The sequence below is a fragment of the Emydura macquarii genome, unplaced genomic scaffold (assembly GCF_026122565.2).
Source record: "Emydura macquarii macquarii isolate MOO-44397 ecotype Brisbane River unplaced genomic scaffold, CSIRO-AGI_Emac_v2 contig_1363, whole genome shotgun sequence".
NCBI lineage: Eukaryota > Metazoa > Chordata > Testudines > Chelidae > Emydura > Emydura macquarii.
In genome coordinates, this window is record NW_027131500.1 from 20,086,857 (window position 1) to 20,104,175 (window position 17,319).

Here is a 17,319-nt window from a genome sequence, read left to right on the forward strand (position 1 = left end):
ATCTGCCAGTTCGTTTTGCGACTTTGGGAGGTTGGAGGCTTCAAGGTGTATCGAATGGACTATGCAGAATTCCCACAGGCAAAGAGCATCCCACTGAGAGAGGTACTTGCTGGGAAATGCAAGGACAAGCTGAAGTTCTAGCAACTGTCATGGGCGGTAAGAAGGAACTGAGGGGGCGGCAGGGCAGCAGGACCCTTTATACCGGTGCTATGACAGCGTGACCCCAGGGGGCCACCAGAGCTGACACAATGGATACCACTGAGGGCAAAACTTTCCACAGGTGGTGCTCTGGGTGAGCACACACCTACATTGGAATGGACATGAGCAAGCACTCCAAGAACAGACACATCATATGTTTGTATGCTGATGATGATTCTTATGAACTGTACCATGATATCAGACACCTCAGCCAACAGTTTTTCTGTCAAAAAGAATATTTGGGGAGAACACACATTTCATGCCTTCCTTACATATAAAGAAAGAAAACAGGGAACTTGTTTTAAAAATTCCATAATCTTTAAAACATATCATGTAGGCTTTGTTGTTCACAGACAACTGAGAAGAATGGAGTGGGGAATTAGTGAATTCATACTTTTACTACTGTTATTTGGCTGAACACCATCTTCTGCTATGCTGTGTTAACAGAGCAGTAACACAGTGCATGCAATGCTTGTATCTTCACAATTGAATAAGACTTTTTAAAACAAGCTTAAAATCTGCAGAGAATTGCATAATGGAACAAAAACATAAGATTCTAAAACTTCAAGAATTGAATTTTTTCCATACCTATGATAATCCTCTGCACCTAATATTAAGGCAGGGTTTTTTAAAGATTTCCCTCATCCAACCTGTACATCAGTGGCAACCCAGCAGAAGCCCCAAAACCTACATAACTGGAGATGGGAAAATGTGCAGTTCTCCTTGCCTCCAATGATGCCACAGTAGGGCAGGGGCCTCATCAGTCTCTTCTAAAATCTTAGTTGCTCACTGAACATGTTGAGATGTGAATTTTCAATCTCTTACACATTGTTTTCTTATTCCCCACTCTCAAAATCTTTTTCAGTGAAAGAGCTACATGCTAACTTTGGAGTGGTATTTTGCTTACTGGGAAAAACAGACATATTTGCTATTTTTTAAGGTGAAAAATCATACTCACCTTCACTTTCCAATAACTCAAAATCATAATAGTGGATTTTCCACAAGGAACATTTTTTTAAAAAGAAAGTTACAAGTAATTTAGCTACTACAAAGCTACAATACATCCTGTCCGAGGCAGACTGAATTAATGGTACATGCTCACTGAAATATAAATACAGGATAGAAACATCAAATGTGTTTCATATCCTCTATGCTATCTCAGAGCATCATAACTCCTCCTGAACCATAGAAGTTATTCCTAGACTAGAGTTTGTGGCTTTGTTGTAATTGGAGTTAAAGCCCTTACTTTATTCTAGTAAAGATGGCTGCTATAAAAATCTTTGAAGACTGGTAAAATCTTGCTGAAAGCTAGTAATTTATTAATTTCAGTGAAGCTACAACTAGGAATGAATTTGGTTTGATACATTCAGCTTCAGTGGTAAATGAAATGACCATTTTACAAAACAAAAGGACAAGGTGAGATATGTATGAAGAGCAACAAGCCAAGAGCGAATGGGAAGAGAGATTGGACACATAAGTGAGAGGATAATCACTATATAGTGTATTGTTCTTCTAGCTTCCTTAAATAAAAATCCCAACCACATTTCTGAGCCTCTGTCAGTGCCAGACATAAATAATGTGCACCAGCTATATTTTTTGAGTTAATTGACTTGCATCTAATTTTGAGACAGTTTTTCTTATAGCAGTCTCAGGATGAAGGAGAGGGCATGTGATTCAAGTTGGTGTTATTTTTTAAATAATGAAATAAATTATTTTAAAAATTAATAAAGGTACAGAAAAAGACTGCAAATATGTAACATTCCCTTTAAAAATATTTTAAAGTCAAATAACTTAAGAAATAGGTGGTGAATTCTCCAGGTAACCAGATTAAGAGGAGTCTTCAGGTCACCAATCATCACTAACCCTTTTGTTGTATTTTTCAAGCAATCCCAACTGCTACGACTTACCCCTCTCTGTGACTCCACTTCATCTATCCACCAAAGAACCCCAATGTAGCTTGAAGACCATCTACACCGGGCTCAGTAAGTCTGTTTCCTAAACACTTCTAATAGATGTTACATCCCAGCAGACCCCAATCCTACAAACACACCGTACTTAATTTGATTACAGTGAATACTCCCAGTAATGACAGTAACATTAAGCACATGCATAAGTGTTTGTAGGATCAGGGCCTTAGTCAATGGCAAAATTTGCTCCCTTTATCCTCGATATGTGAGGAATTCAACATATTTTCAAAGTTAGATTTTTAAATTAGTATCTTTGGAGGTCATTTTTAAAGCATGAGTCAATCGAAAAGTTACCTGATATGAAAGTACTCCATGAGATGAGGTATTTATAAATAATGAACTTTCAATATTGCCTTCCTCTGCTGGCAGAAAGAGGACTCTGAAAGAAATTTTTCCCATCGCTGGAATCACCTAAAGAGACAACATAAAAGCCTGCTGCTCAATACAGCTAATTGCAGCTCCTTCCCTTTGATCTCATCGATCATCAGACCATTCTATATATGAATCCAGACACATGAACTGCCCAAATGGAGGGCCCAATCCTGTAAGGTGCTGAGCACGCTCAAACTCCCAAAAAAAGACAGGAACTGACAGCAGTCAGCCATGTGCAGTGTTGAGCCCAGAATTTTAAGGATACCAAGATCAGGAGGACAGTTAACAGAACACACTGAAAACTTGTCCACCTATACAATACCAATGTTCAAAACCTTTTCAGCCCAACAATCTGTGGTTGGGAACATCCTGTGAAATGAACCAATGAATGAGCTATAAGATGTGTTATGAAATTAGTCAAAGTTAAGGTTGGACATACAATTTGACAACCAAATCTGAGTCTAACTCATAAAAACGAGATCGAGTTCATGTTTGGAAAATCTTAACTTGTCCCTATTTATATGAACCAAGTTCATGCTCGTTTGCGGAATCACTTATCCAGCCACAGTCAAAATGTTGACTGGATATAGTTAAATGGAAAACACAACCAAACAACCAGCACACTAGAAAAGGGTGAAATCTGTCAAATTGTGAGCTCTGCAGTGCACTTTTTACATATTTTAAATGTTGCTAAACTTCACAAATAGCGTTTTTGTTAAAACAAATATCTTGAAGTTTCTTATTTTATTGTAAATCTCCTTTATAAGGAACATGCAAGACTATACTCAAGAGATTTAGAATCCAAGGCTATAAACACCTTCAGGCCTTTGAACTACTGAACACTACAGAAGCACTATGGTACATATCTAGAGTGGTATTTAACAAACTATCTTAACAGTGGTGAATTCTTTCCTTTTGGAGCCATCATAAAATGAGTCTCTCTTATCATAGGAGTTTACATTTTTTCCCTTACCTGTCCAGATATAAGTGAAAGAAAAACACAAGCTAGCAAATACAGAGAAAGAATGAGTTGGGGGTGGTGAGGAAAAGCATGAAAAAGGCGCACAGAACGAAAACTTTAGGCCAAAGAAAACATGACGCTTTGGCATCCCGCCACTGCATAGTTTCCAAGAGTACATCAACACTCACCCTGCTATGAACAGGAGACACATGAAAATGTCTAGTAGATGTAAACACTGAATTCACTACAACTTCTCTATCCCTACTAGGGTTGTAAGCATACAGCGTTTTAGATCTGGGCAGTCCCAGTAACCTAAGGAAAAAAACAGAAAGCATTACTGATTTATAAACATTGAATCAACACATTTTGGTGCTGTTAAAACATTTTGATATGTAACAATTTATCAGCTTACCATATTTTTAAGCTTACCCAACCCATAATAAATTAACTTTTAAAATATAAGAAAAATAAGTGGCATTGGAACATATGGGTTACACATAGCTAAAACCACCTAGGGTCATTAACAGTTTGTGAAACATATATATAAGGTGGTCAGGTTTTTTTTAATTTGCTGGGTACAGATTTTTGAGGAAACTAATAAATTATGTTTAAGAGAAGCAAAGCCTTGCTTGGTCAGTTGACAAAATGATTCTCTTAGGCCTTATATTTTTGGTAATAAGTTTGAAAGCCGTTTCTGGTGAAGACATTCTGTGCCTTTTCTGGAACATTCCTTTAGCTCACAAGGGGATTGTGCTTTTTGGTAACTGATGAGAAAAAGCTGCTAGTCATTCTTAAAAAGCTTTCCTTTAACCAAAACCCAAACAGCATAGAAACCCTCATAGATTCTAGTAATGTTTTTTATTTCCCAAGACTTTACTTCTTTTAAGCGTTAGTCTTGTACCATAACAAGACCACTCCCAGATCTCCTGAGGCAACTTACCATTAAAAAACCATTCAAGGAAAGAACCCATTTGGTCCAGCTACAACAATCCCCTACAACTGCTGTTTACTCAGTGTTCACTCATGTTCCTTATTTTCCCCTTTTAACATCATGTTTTCTCCTCCCAGACCCTGAAGCTACCATTTTCACCTGACCCCCCAACAATTAATGTTCCGCAAAACCAGGAAATTTATTGCAATCACAGTGGTGAGTCACATTTTTGGTGATACAGAATTGATTTGGGAGCAGAGTGCCTACATAGCTTTGTCTATACCTCTCTTTCTTCTGAAAAAATTCCCTTTGTTAACACTAGTCGGGCTACACCAGTGAGATGGGAACAACCAGAGTGCTAGCATACAAAGGTATCCGTGTTTTTAACCACAACTTGCTCTGAGCCACCCTGCTAGGTAGCTGGAAGGAGGAGAGCTGCTGGGATACCATGCCCTAGGCGGCAATGGCCCCAACAGGGAAAAGTGCCTGGGGATCTTTCTAGGGAGATCATTGTTACGATTTTCTTCCTTTGTGGCCCCCCTTGTACGATTTCCATGGAAAGGAATTATCTGGGCTAATGCTCTTTCATTCCATTGATTGCTCCATTGATTATTAATTAAATGAACAATAATCTAAGATACTCACTGCATTCCAAAATGCAGAACCGAAGGGTGAAAATGTAAGGCCTTCCCATTAGGTATCTTTGCTGGGAAGCTGAAAAAGAAAGAAGTAATGATGAATGTTTTGTTGACATGATATTTTGAAACTGAGTCAGACTGCTACCTAAAATGCACAACATGACACTTGTCTTGTTATCATTATGCGAACACTGATGTGCTCTCCTAATTTTAGATCCCAAGCACGTGGTCCCATGACTTTTCATAAATTCCTCTGTAGAGCTGCACTATCCACACTTTTATAATATTTCTATGGTGTGGAACATACTGGCAATCACTACGAATGAAATAATCATCACAAGGACTGTAACACCATGCTTACACTGTCCAAAATTATTTCTGATCACAAATCCTGGGTTTATAGATATTGCTTTAGCATCTTTTTTCCAAACATATGTTGAAGAAATAATGGAGTAACGTATGTTTCAGTTGTCAGTTTAGTCTTCTTTGCACTAGGGAAGTTTACAAAAAAATTCCCACCAGTTCTCACATATCTTCAGCTACTGGTTAGACCCCAAGTGGAGACAAGGATTCCTGGACCCATTTTCATCACTATTTAAACTTTTCAACAAATTTAAATATGGTAGTGAAAACAAGTATGGGCCCCAGAGCCTTTTCTACAATAGGTATGCTCCCAGAGTTAAACATGTTTGAGAAAAACTCCTCGCTGTAGATTCAGCCTTCGGCTACATCTACGCGTATGCAGCATATACAGTGCTGACACTACACACCCGCTCCCTTCCACCCCAGCACAGTATAAACAGCCCTGTAGTGAAGCTGCTAAGGCACATAAAACCACTCCAGAACCTACACAGCTCTCTACATGCCCAAGCAGCCACTCCCATACCTACATTTTTACCCATACCCATAGCTATTTTATCAGCGTAATAGCCCATTACCGGAAACTTTCCCTGCTGCAATGAAAGACACCAGCAATGGGGAAAGACTCTGGCTGGGAGAGGCAGCCAGGAGGGTTCCAACAGCTCCCTCTATTGGGAACAAATGCATTCACTGTCGTGTATAGCTACACACGACAGTGTAGCCACAGTCCACTTTTCACTGCAGTGTGTAGCTACACATACCCTAAACACCACCGCTAATGTAGACAAGGCCTTTGTGTCACAGCCTGTGACCAGGTTCGGACATACAGAGCAAAAGGGATATCCTTAGCAGAGAGTGCAGCTAGAGAAAGAATAGCCTCACTCTGAAGATATCAGAAAATACCTGAAATGGTACTGGGAATTATGTGATTTTAAGGTTCTGATCAAAGACAGAAATTTACATATCATCATCAATATTTATTATTTGTATTACAGTCGCACACAAAGTGCTTGGGGACTTACTGTGCCTTACTTGTGCCTTACAAGCTATACAAATACACAGAAAGACAGCCTGTGCTGCAAAGCACGTATAATCAAATTTCGAACAAGGTGCACCATCAGAAGCTCAATCACCTGCACATCTACTAATGTAATATATGCCATCATGTGCCAGCAATGCCCCTCTGCCATGTACATTGGCCAAACCAGACTGTCACTACGCAAAAGAATAAATGGACACAAAGCAGACATAAAAAATGGTAACACCCATAAGCCAGTAGAAGAGCATTTCAATCTCCCAGGACACTGTAGCTGACTTGAAAATTGCCATACTCCAACAAAAAAACTTCAGAAACAGACTTCAGCAAGAAACTGCAGAGCTGGAACTCATATGCAAACTTGACACAATCAGACTGGGTGTGAATAGGGACTTGGAATGGTTCTCTCATTACAAGAAGTAATTGTCACTGTTCACACAGTCTCACCTTCTAATCAAGGGTTGTGAATAGGCCTCATCTACCCTAACTGAATTGACTTTATTAGCACTTGCCCTCCCCATTGTTATGTTTCTCACCCTTGGACGTACATACATACCTCCTATCTTTGGTTTCCATTCCATGCATCTGACGAAGTGGGTTGCAGCCCACGAAAGCTTATGCCAGCAGAAATTTGTTAGTCTTTAAGGTGCTACAGGACTCCCGTTGTTTTAACTTCAACTTAATTATTCAAAAAACTATCTTTTTTCTTGGTCCCTCCCACCTCTTTTTTTAAAGAAGACTAGAAAACGCACCCATATTAAGGGACTTAATGATTTTCTTCTTGGGAATTCTGGGACCCTGACCACTTTTCCCACAATTCCCCCTGTGGGATAGATTCTCAAAGGTTAGTGCAACTGCAAATGTGCTCAAGAATGGACGCAGGACAAAACTGCAACTGAAAAAGCATGACTGGTGCAAACATAGTACACCACTGGAACTTCTACTTGTTCTATGCTACCAATTCAATTAATCATTATTCATGCAAGGCCCAAGAGTACAACTAGAGAGAGAGAGAGACTGGAGGAGTAGGGGAAGAGAAACCCATTGCTTTTTCTGATTCTGTTTTTAAATGGGGGAAAAAAATCACTATGACAGACCTCTGATGCAATCAATCCATTTATATCCTGAAGGCAACCAGCAAAGAAAAGAGATAGAGCCTTTCTAAACTGAAAAGTTTAATTCTCCACCATTTTTTATCCATTTTTTTACGTCTTCTAGAAGCTAGCAGAGCACTCTCATTTCTATTTTTGAGATGAAGTATGGTTTGTAAAGGATGCATCACCAATCCCAATGTTGCTCAAGGCTATTTCACCTGCACCTGCAGATAGAGAACCCAACTGTGGATGCCTCTACCCAGGTACTGGTGTGGATTTGCAGAGATTGTGGCCTGTATTTTCCCATCATAGAAAACCAGGCTGGGGAGACCATCCAGTGTAAGAGGTGTCTGCTGGTAGAATCTCTCAGGAAGCAGGTGGGAAAACTACACGAGGAGGTAGCTAGGCTAAGAGGCATCCATGCAAAGGAGGAATTCATTGAAAACATGCATATGGAGACCTCCAAAGCTGAGGAAGTAATCCAGCCAGAGAGGACTTCAGTAGCACCACCAGCAGGAAAGGAGGAAATGGCTCCTTCACAAGAAGGGAGCTGGCTGCAGGTTACTTTTGACCAGCTGTGAGCAGACAGTGCTCCACAGCTGCTCCCAACCCACCATCCATCAATATTAAAAAAGCGTACACTGCCCTGGCAAAGAGGGATGAGGAATCTCTCCCAAACATGGAGGAGGAGAAACCATGTACCCCCAAGACTATGAGGATCGCGGCCACCACTCCCAAGAGGAAAAGAAAAGGTGATGGTAGTCGGTGACTCCTTTCTAAGAGGGACCTAGGCATCCATCTGCTGGCCTGACCTTGTATCCCGGGAGGTGTGCTGCCTAACAGGGGCCTGAATTCAAGACATCACGGAAGGATTACCGAGGATCATCTGGCATTCTGACTACTACCCTATGCTGCTCATCCACGTGGACACTAATGATACTGCAAGGTCTGACCCTGAGCAGATCAGAGTGACTACAGGGCTCAGGGGGTGAGGATGAAGCAGCTGGGGTCAGAGGTGGTATTCTCATCTACCTTTTCAGTCAAGGGCAGGGGCCCAGGCAGAGGCAAACACAACCTGGAGGTGAACCATGGTACGCAGATGGTCTCGCCAGGAGTGCTTCGGCTTCTTTAACATGGATGCTGTTCTGAAAAGAAGGTCTGTTGAGCAAAGACGTGGTCCACCTATCGAGGAAGGGGAAAGAATATCTTCGGATACAGACTGAGGTAAACTTTAAACTCAGGTTGATGGGAGCAGGAGAAAAAAGCCCACAGGTAAGTCTGGAACATGGAGACCTGGGTGAAGGGTCAGAATCTGGGGAGAACATGGGCAATCATAGCAAGGACAAAGGAGAGACAAGAGGAAATATAGAGGAAAAATCTAATGAACATCTTAGATCAATGGTTTTCAACCTTTTCTCATTTGCGGACCCCTAAAAAATTTTGAATGGAGGTGCCCACTCCTTTGGAAATTCAACCTATGGTCCGTCCGCAGACCCCTCCCGTAGAAATCAGACTGAAATCTGACCAAACAGAATTCAACTATAAATGTTGCACATGCTCAGCATGACATTTTACACATCATGAGAAAGGGTGCTAAACTGTGGGCTTCCATGGTAATAACACTTCTGGGTTTTGACCTGTAGGTGGGGATAGCCACCTGTTTTTGATTGATCAGAAAAATGGAATGCCTTTGCTGGGATCTGAAACTATTTTCATAGTCACTTTTTGCAGATCCCTTAGACATAATTTGAGGGCCTCCAGGGTCCGCAGACCACAGGTTGAAAACCACGTTTAGATATCTGTATGCTAATACAAGAAGTATAGGAACTAAAAAGGAAGAACTAGAAATACTAGTGAGTAATCACAATTACAACATAATTGGCATCACAGAGACCTGGTGGGATAATTCACGACTGGAATATTGGTATAGAATGGTATAGTTTGTTCAGGGTGAACAGAAAGGGGAAAAGGGAGGAGGTGTTGTTCTTTATATCAGATACTCTTGCACTGAGGTAGGGATGGAAGTGGGGGCAGACCTATTGAAAGTCTCTGGATAAGGATAAAAGGGGATTAAAAAAACACAGGTAATGCCATAGACCAGCGGTTCTCAACCGGTGGTACGCATACCACCAGGGGTACTTCGAAGAAGGCTGGGTGGTACACGAGCCGTACCGCACCGCCGAATCCGCCGCCGAAAGTCCTCCCCCTCCCCCCTCCCCCCCCCGCTGCCGTGAAACCCCGCAGCCGCCAAAAGCCCCTCCCCCTTTTTTTTTTCCCAGTCAGGTCAAGTAGTACTTGACCTGACTGTACCTGACCCGAGTGGTACTCAGGAAAAAAAGAAGGTTGAGAACCGCTGCCATAGACCACCTAACCAGGAAGAGGAGGAAGGAGGCGGCTTTTTAAAAAATCATCCAAAGCACAAGACTTGGGGGGGCGATGGGGCTCTTCAAATACCCATACATCTGTTGGAAAAACAATACAGCAGGGCACAGATTATTTTTCAAGTTTTTGGAATGCACTGGAGACAACTTTTTTTATTACACCATTAGAGAGTACAACTAGGGGAGAGGCTATTCTAGATTTGATTCTGACAATAGGGAGGAACTAGTTGTGAATTTGAAGGTGAAAGGCAGCTTGGGTGACACTGATCATGAAATGATAGAGTTCACGATTCTAGGAATGGTAGGAGGGAAAACTGCAGAATGAAGACAAGGGACTTCAAGAAGGCAGAATTTAGCAAACTGAGAGAATTGGCAGGTAAGATCCTGTGGAAAGCAAGCCTAAGGGAAAAAAGAGATCAGGAGAGTTGACTGTTTTTTAAAGAGATATTATTAAGAGCACAAGAGCAAACTAACATAATGCACAGGAAAGATAGGAAGTATGGTAAGAGACCACCTTCTGGCTTAATCAGGCTATCTTCAATGACCTGAAACTCAAAAAAGATGTACAAATGGGTGGAAACTAGGTCAAATTACAAAGGATGAATATTTAAAAAAACAACACAAGCATGTAGGGACAAAATTAGAAAGGCTATGACACAAAATGAGACTCAACTAGGGACAAAGGGTCACAAAGAAACATTTTACAAATAGATTAGATGCAAGAGGAAGACCAAGGACAGGATAGGCCCACTACCCAATGAGAAGGGAAAGACAATAACAGAAAATACAGCAAGGCCTAAGTGTTAAATGCCTTTTTGTTTCAGTTTTCCCCAAAAACGTTAGCAGTGATCAGATGTCTAAGCCTTCGTCTACACTACCACTTGTATCGGTATAACTTATGTCACTCAGGGGTGTGAATAAACCACCCCCGTGAGCAACATAAGTTATGCTGATCAGTGCAGCCTGGCCACTATAAGCTCTCTAGCGTAACCACAGCCTGACCTAGTGAACATCAGTGAAAACAGGGTCGGGTCTGACGCTGAAATAGGAGAAGTACAAGTTAAGAATCACTGAGACAAGTTAGATGTCTTCAAATGGGTGGGACGCCTGACGAAATACATCCTAGAATACTTAAGGAACTGGCTGAAGAGATCTCTGAGCAATTAGTGATTATCTCTGAGAACTTGTGGAGGACAGAAGAGATCCAAAAGAACTGGAAAAGGGCAAATATAGTACCTATATGTAAAAAGGGGAATAAGGACCACCTGCGGAATTATAGACCCATCAGCCTAACTTTGGTACCTGGAACGATAATGGAGCAAATATGCAAAACATCAATTTGTAAGCACCTAGAAGATCATAAGTGATTAGTAACTGTCAACATGGATTTGTCAAGAACAAATCATGGCAAACCATGGATGCAGAAGTGGTTGTAAAACCATAATCAGAGAGTAGTTACCAATGGTTCTCAATCAAGCTGAAAGAGCATATCAAGTGGGGTCCCACAAAGATCTGTCCTGGGCCTGCTTCTATTCAATATCTTTTAAAAGATTTGGATAATGGCACAGAGTGTACAATTATAAAGTTTCCAGATAATATCAAGCTTTGGAGGACAGGATCAAAATTCAAAATGATCTTGACAAACTGGAGAAATGGTCTGAAATAAAAAGGATAAAATTCAATAAGGACAAATGCAAAGTACTACACTTAGGAAGAAATAATCAATTGGGAAATACAAAATGGGACATGACTATGTAAGAAGGAGTACTGCACAAAAGGATCTGGGGGTTATAGTGGATCACACACTAAATACGAGTCAACAATGTAATACTGTGGAAAAAAAAGGCAAACATCATTCTGGGATGCGTTAGCAGGAGCATTGTAAGCAATGCACAGAAGTCATTCTTCCTCTGTACTCAGCACAGGTAAGGCCTCAATTGGAGTACTGTGCCAATTCTGGACACCAAACTTTGGGAAAGATGTGGACAAACAGGCGATGTCTAGAGGAGAGCCAAAAAAATTATTAAAGATCTAGAAAACATGACCTACAAAGGAAAGATTGAAAAAATTGGGTTTGTTTAGTCTGGAGAAAAGAAGACTGAGGGGAGACATGGCAACAGTCTTAAAACGCATAAAAGGTTGTTATAAGAGAGTGATAGATTCTTCCCTTTATCCACAGAGGACAGGACAAGAAGCAATGGGCTTAAATTGCAGCATGGGAGATTTAGGTTAGACATTAGGAAAATCTTCCAAATTGTCACTGGGCCAAATTAACTACGGATGTTGTGGAACCTCTGTTATTGGAGGATTTTAAAAACAGCTTAGACAAACACCTGTCAGGGATGGTGTAGATAATACTTAGTTCAGCCTAAGTCCAGGGGACTGGACTATATTGCCTATGGATGTTCCTTCCAGTCTTACATTTCTATGATTCCAGTAAGTTTCAAGTTCACCAGTTTCTTAAATATGACACTGAAAACTGGTAACAGATATGTCTTTTAAGATATGTCATCAGAACTTTATCTCAGTAATGGATTCATCTCAAATTATGCCAAAACTTCTCTTCTGGCCACAGACCACATGCCTCAAAAAGTGCACAAGACCTTCCATGAAAAAGTTATGGGTTGGGAGAGAGACACAAATATCAGCCTAATAATGGAAAAATCTCAAACATCAAATAGGGAGATAAAGCCGTCTTAAACAATAAAAACAGATTAGGTTTCCAATTCCTTTATAAAATTGGTGAATCTCATTGCATTAAGTAATTGGCTGAATGAAACGGGGCCCTGCCTTCAACCTGATGGCATTTCTCTGTCTATCTGTAACACAAGAGCTTCTGCAGACCGCATCCAATCAGTTCCAAAATTGCAGGGAATGTTATTGGCATCAGTGGGCAGAACCCTGCTGATTCTGGTGAAAATGGGGGAGAGACAGCCTCTGGCATGGAGGTGATGAATGTGGGACAATGCTAGGAGGAAGGGAGACCTACAGAGCACTGGCACATGGCAGATGGGGTATGGAGATGGGTTATGGGGAGGCACACAAAGCCCTTGGCATGAGGGCAGAAAAGGGGACCCTGGTATGAAGAGGGAGAGAAAAAGGAGAAAAAAAATCTTGAAAATGTGAGTTCTAAAGGCTCAAAAACAAGAAGGCAAATAAAAAGAACCCACAATGTGTTATTTTTAACATCTCATGATTTTGCGGGTTTGATTCCATGACTTTTGAAGGCTTGGGGTTGTCAATGTAGTGTCACAAACTCACTACTATGCTTTGCACTAGATTGTAATGTCTTTGGAACAAGGGCTCTTAGGCCTGGTCTACACTCACAAATTAGATCTGCTTAACTATGTCACTCAAGACTGTGAAAAACTTCACGCCCTGCATGATGTAGTTAGGTCAACCTAACCCACGGCATAGACACAGCTAAGTCGATGGAAGAATTCTTCCGTCAACTTAGCTACCACTTCTTGGAGAGGTGAATTAACTAAGAAAAAAAAAACCCTCCCATTGATGTAGGAAGCGTCTATACTACAATGTTACAGTGGCTGCCGTGTAAACATACCCTTACTTTGTGTTTGCACTGTGCCTGGCACAATGAGGCCCCAATCTCAGTTGGGTCTTCTAGCAACAGCTTCTGCGGCAGGGGCCAAACCTGTGTTATCCATGATAATTGGACCCCACTGAATCCTGAATTCTAAACTTGGTTCTGCCACTAACTTGGTGGGTGGCCTCATTTCACCTCTGTCTCATTTTTCCTTCCTATCAAATGTGCAGAAGCTTACACTGAATGAATGGTGAATTTACTGAATGCAGATCCGATGTAATTAGAATAGAAATCACTGGCTGTCCTTTATTGGCTTAGGCCTGGATTTTGCAAAACAGTTAAGTTCATGCACAACTTTGCAGTACCATTAATACAAGTACTTTGCAGGATTGATGCCTAAGCCATTAAAGGGTGGCCATTTCTGGTTTTTCCTAATTACATCAGATTTGTAATTATCAAATTTCCAGCAACTTGCAGCACAAACTTTTATAAACACCATGCTTAACTATCAGTAAAACGTAAGGATAGAGTTAAAAGTTAGGATCCTCTCCCCACCCCCACATCAAAATATAAATATAAACAGACTCCTGGGAAAATTGCCAAAAAAGTTAAATACCTAACTTGACAAAATCAAGAGAATTATACACAATCCTAGCACTGAAGACACAGGGATAAATGTTAAATTCTATACTGAAAATCACAGTGACAGAAAATAACCATCTCCTACAGACATTTGCGTGTCTGTGTATGTGCACATGCACACTGTTTATTTAAGAAGAGCACCAGAGGTATAAGTCTGTAATAAAACACACTTAACAACACAGTGGAATTACTATTTCTCACATAAATCAACTCCCCATCCTCCAAAATAACTGAAATCTATGATCAGTAAATAAAAAAAATAAATACATGACTTTAGAAACAGTTTAAAAGTAATCTGAAGTATGTTTCCTGAAATCTCTTCTTCAGACAGAATCTTTTGTCATCCAGTTTCCATTTAACCAGGGTGGACTGATTTAAATTAAAGTTATTTAAATCAGCCATTTTAATCATAATTTCAATCAGCAAGCAGGAAACCTATGATTTACATAATGAATTTTAATCTTATTTTATTTTTAATTTTTATTTTCCTAAAGAATGGCTGATACTCATTTGTTGGTATAATTTGATACTTTTTGCTAACCAGGATAATAGACCTTTTTTATAGCTTTTTGTTATGTTAGATAATGGCACATGATGCATTTCTTGTTTGCTAGATTATTAATTTTTTTCCTCATGATTGCTACAAAGCTATATTTAGATTAAAATTAGAATTAAATTAAAAATGCACAAAAACAGCATTTTATAATTGTTTATAGTTAAATAAAACTACCTTAAATGAGCTGCATACACAAATAAAAAATTACATTTATCAAAACATATTTTGCATTTAAAACTGACTTATTAAACTAGGTAATTATTATCTGGAGTTAGTGAACTGAACTGTTTCTGGCCACGGTGTCCTTCAAAACTGTAGAACTAGTAGGTCTCATCCACTCACATCTAGTTTTAATTCAGCACTGGAAGAGGGAAAACAAGCTTTCCTGCTTTTTCAACTCCGTTTCTCAACTTTGAATGAATTAGTCACTGAACTGAATTAGTTACTGAACTGAATTAGTTGAATTAACTAAAATTAAGAAAATATTCTCTCTGCACCTGTAAAAGAGGCTACTGCTATCAAAAGCTCATTTAGAGCTTCAATAAACTCTGGTTTGTGTTTAGCCAGTGATTTCCACTAGTTCAGGGGTTTGACTTTAAAACTTTGGCAGCCAACATGTACCGCTTGAATATTTGTTTTAATTTTAATTTAAATGATTTTAATAAATTATAGTAACTTTAGGCCTTTGGCATAAGTTTTCAATTTCACATTTAAATTTTAAATAGCTCATTTTAAAAAAGAAAAATTAATTTAAATATTTAAAATCCAGTTAAAAATATTTTATTATTTTTAAATCATTGATTTCTATCCACCTTGCTTCTAACAGCTGTCCCCTAAAAATATGACAAATTAGAACAGGAGAAAGTAATTTTAGGTGTTTGAATAAACAGACTGCTTGGGATAAGAAGTAAAGAAGAGATATTCTAAAATGTTTTGTTCTCTCTCTTCAGATAGTTTTAATAGATTTTCAAAACCTAGCCTGCTTTTTGAGTGAACTATTTGTGGGACACAAATAACTGCAGGCACAAGAAAGGTCAAGCTAGATACCAAAGTACAGGATTGGGTTTGCAAATCAGATACTTAGGCCTGGTCTACACTGCCACACTGGGTTGACGTGAGAGACGCTAGTTACATTATGTAATGTAACTAGCATATCTTACGTCAACGTATTTACATCTATGCAGTGTGGCGTCTTTACAATGCTACGTCAATGGGACAGCACCTCCCGTCGACACTGCCTTACACTTTTCAGGGAAGTGGACTAACTGAGTCGACAGGAGAGTGCTCTCCCATCAGCTGGTCTACACAGACCCACTCAATCAATGTCTCTGCATCGATGCCTGCCGCTGCAGCAGTGTAGATATGCTCTTAGTCATCTATATGGCTTAAATTGGACCCATTAGTCTAGAACACCCACCCAACATAATTTCCTCTGCAGTATCTCTTTTTTGCTGCCAGAAGGCCTTGATGCAAACTTAGCCCTGGTCTATACTACAGTTAGGTCAACATAAGGCAGTTTATGTCAACCTAACACTCACTGTCTACACTAAAATGCAGCTCCCACCGATATAACTCGCCCTCTATACCTATTTAACAACTCCACCTCTGCAAGAGGCATAGCACTTATGTTGATGTAGTTAGGTCGACGCAGTGTCAGCACAGACACTGCCTTGCTTACATCAACTCTTGCTGCCTTTCAGAAGCCGTCGCACAATGCCCCACACTGACAGTTAAATTGGTGCCTGGTGAGGACCTGCATCACTGACACAAGGAGCATAGCGCAAAAGCTGTTTAATTACTTTGGTGGCTGTTAAGTTGATTTTGTAGTGTAGACTTGCCCATAGTTTTTGTCTGCATAGGATGAAGCAGTTTGTTTAGCATTTTTGCTAAAGCTCCAGCAGCTGTAGTACTGGGCTTATGTGTGAATCTTAACCTTCACTTAAAAAAAACAAGTTTCTAGCCCTCATGGTGTTGGCCCAGTCCTGTTTTCAGGAAATATATGAAAGAACAGAGCCACAAACGCACACCCCCCTCTTTCTACCAAGAGGCACTTCAGTCTGACACATTGTAACTTTTAATCAAAAGCTGAAACCTCAACTGACTCTTACTGTTCTACCCTTTAAAATGTTCAGTCTTTTTAAAATATCCATTTACTACATAATAATTCTAGTCTGTCTGTACTTTGTATAATTCTATTTGGTTAAGATGATTTGTAAAACCACTCCACTGACCATTTTATCTGCTAATTTTACCCATTTTCAATATATTTGTAAAAACCCTATTTTAAGTATAAAAAGCCACACTATGAAATGTAACATACCTACCTAATTGTGAAAGACACTGGCAAAAATGAAATAAGGTTTGCTTTAAAAATAATATGTGAATTCTTCATCTAGGAGTTGGCACTGAGTGATTGAAGTGTGAATGGCTGAACAATTGAGGTGGGTGTAGACAGGGAGAGAGATTGAACAATTGGTCTCAGTAAAGGATGTCAAAACACAATGAAGAAAACACCAGCCTCACCTAAAATGTTTGAGGGAAGAAGAAAGGAGCGAAGATAATAACTTTTACCATTCAACTGGCCGAATAGGAGTCCACCCTGATATCTTTGGAGTCAGCCCACTGCAAAGGACAAAATC

The 17,319-nt window shown here is 39.9% G+C and overlaps 1 protein-coding gene across 1 annotated transcript in view; it reads right to left on the reverse strand.

The window, feature by feature from the left end:
• TMEM131L (transmembrane 131 like) overlaps positions 1 to 17,319 on the reverse strand; it is a 116,749-nt gene that overhangs the window by 58,773 nt on the left and 40,657 nt on the right. Inside the window, exons 4-6 of the mRNA XM_067551868.1 lie at positions 5,075 to 5,143; positions 3,687 to 3,810; positions 2,460 to 2,576 (exon numbers count right to left, since the gene is read on the reverse strand). Coding sequence (XP_067407969.1) covers positions 2,460 to 2,576; positions 3,687 to 3,810; positions 5,075 to 5,143 — 310 coding nt within the window. The remainder of the gene's footprint in view (positions 1 to 2,459; positions 2,577 to 3,686; positions 3,811 to 5,074; positions 5,144 to 17,319) is intronic.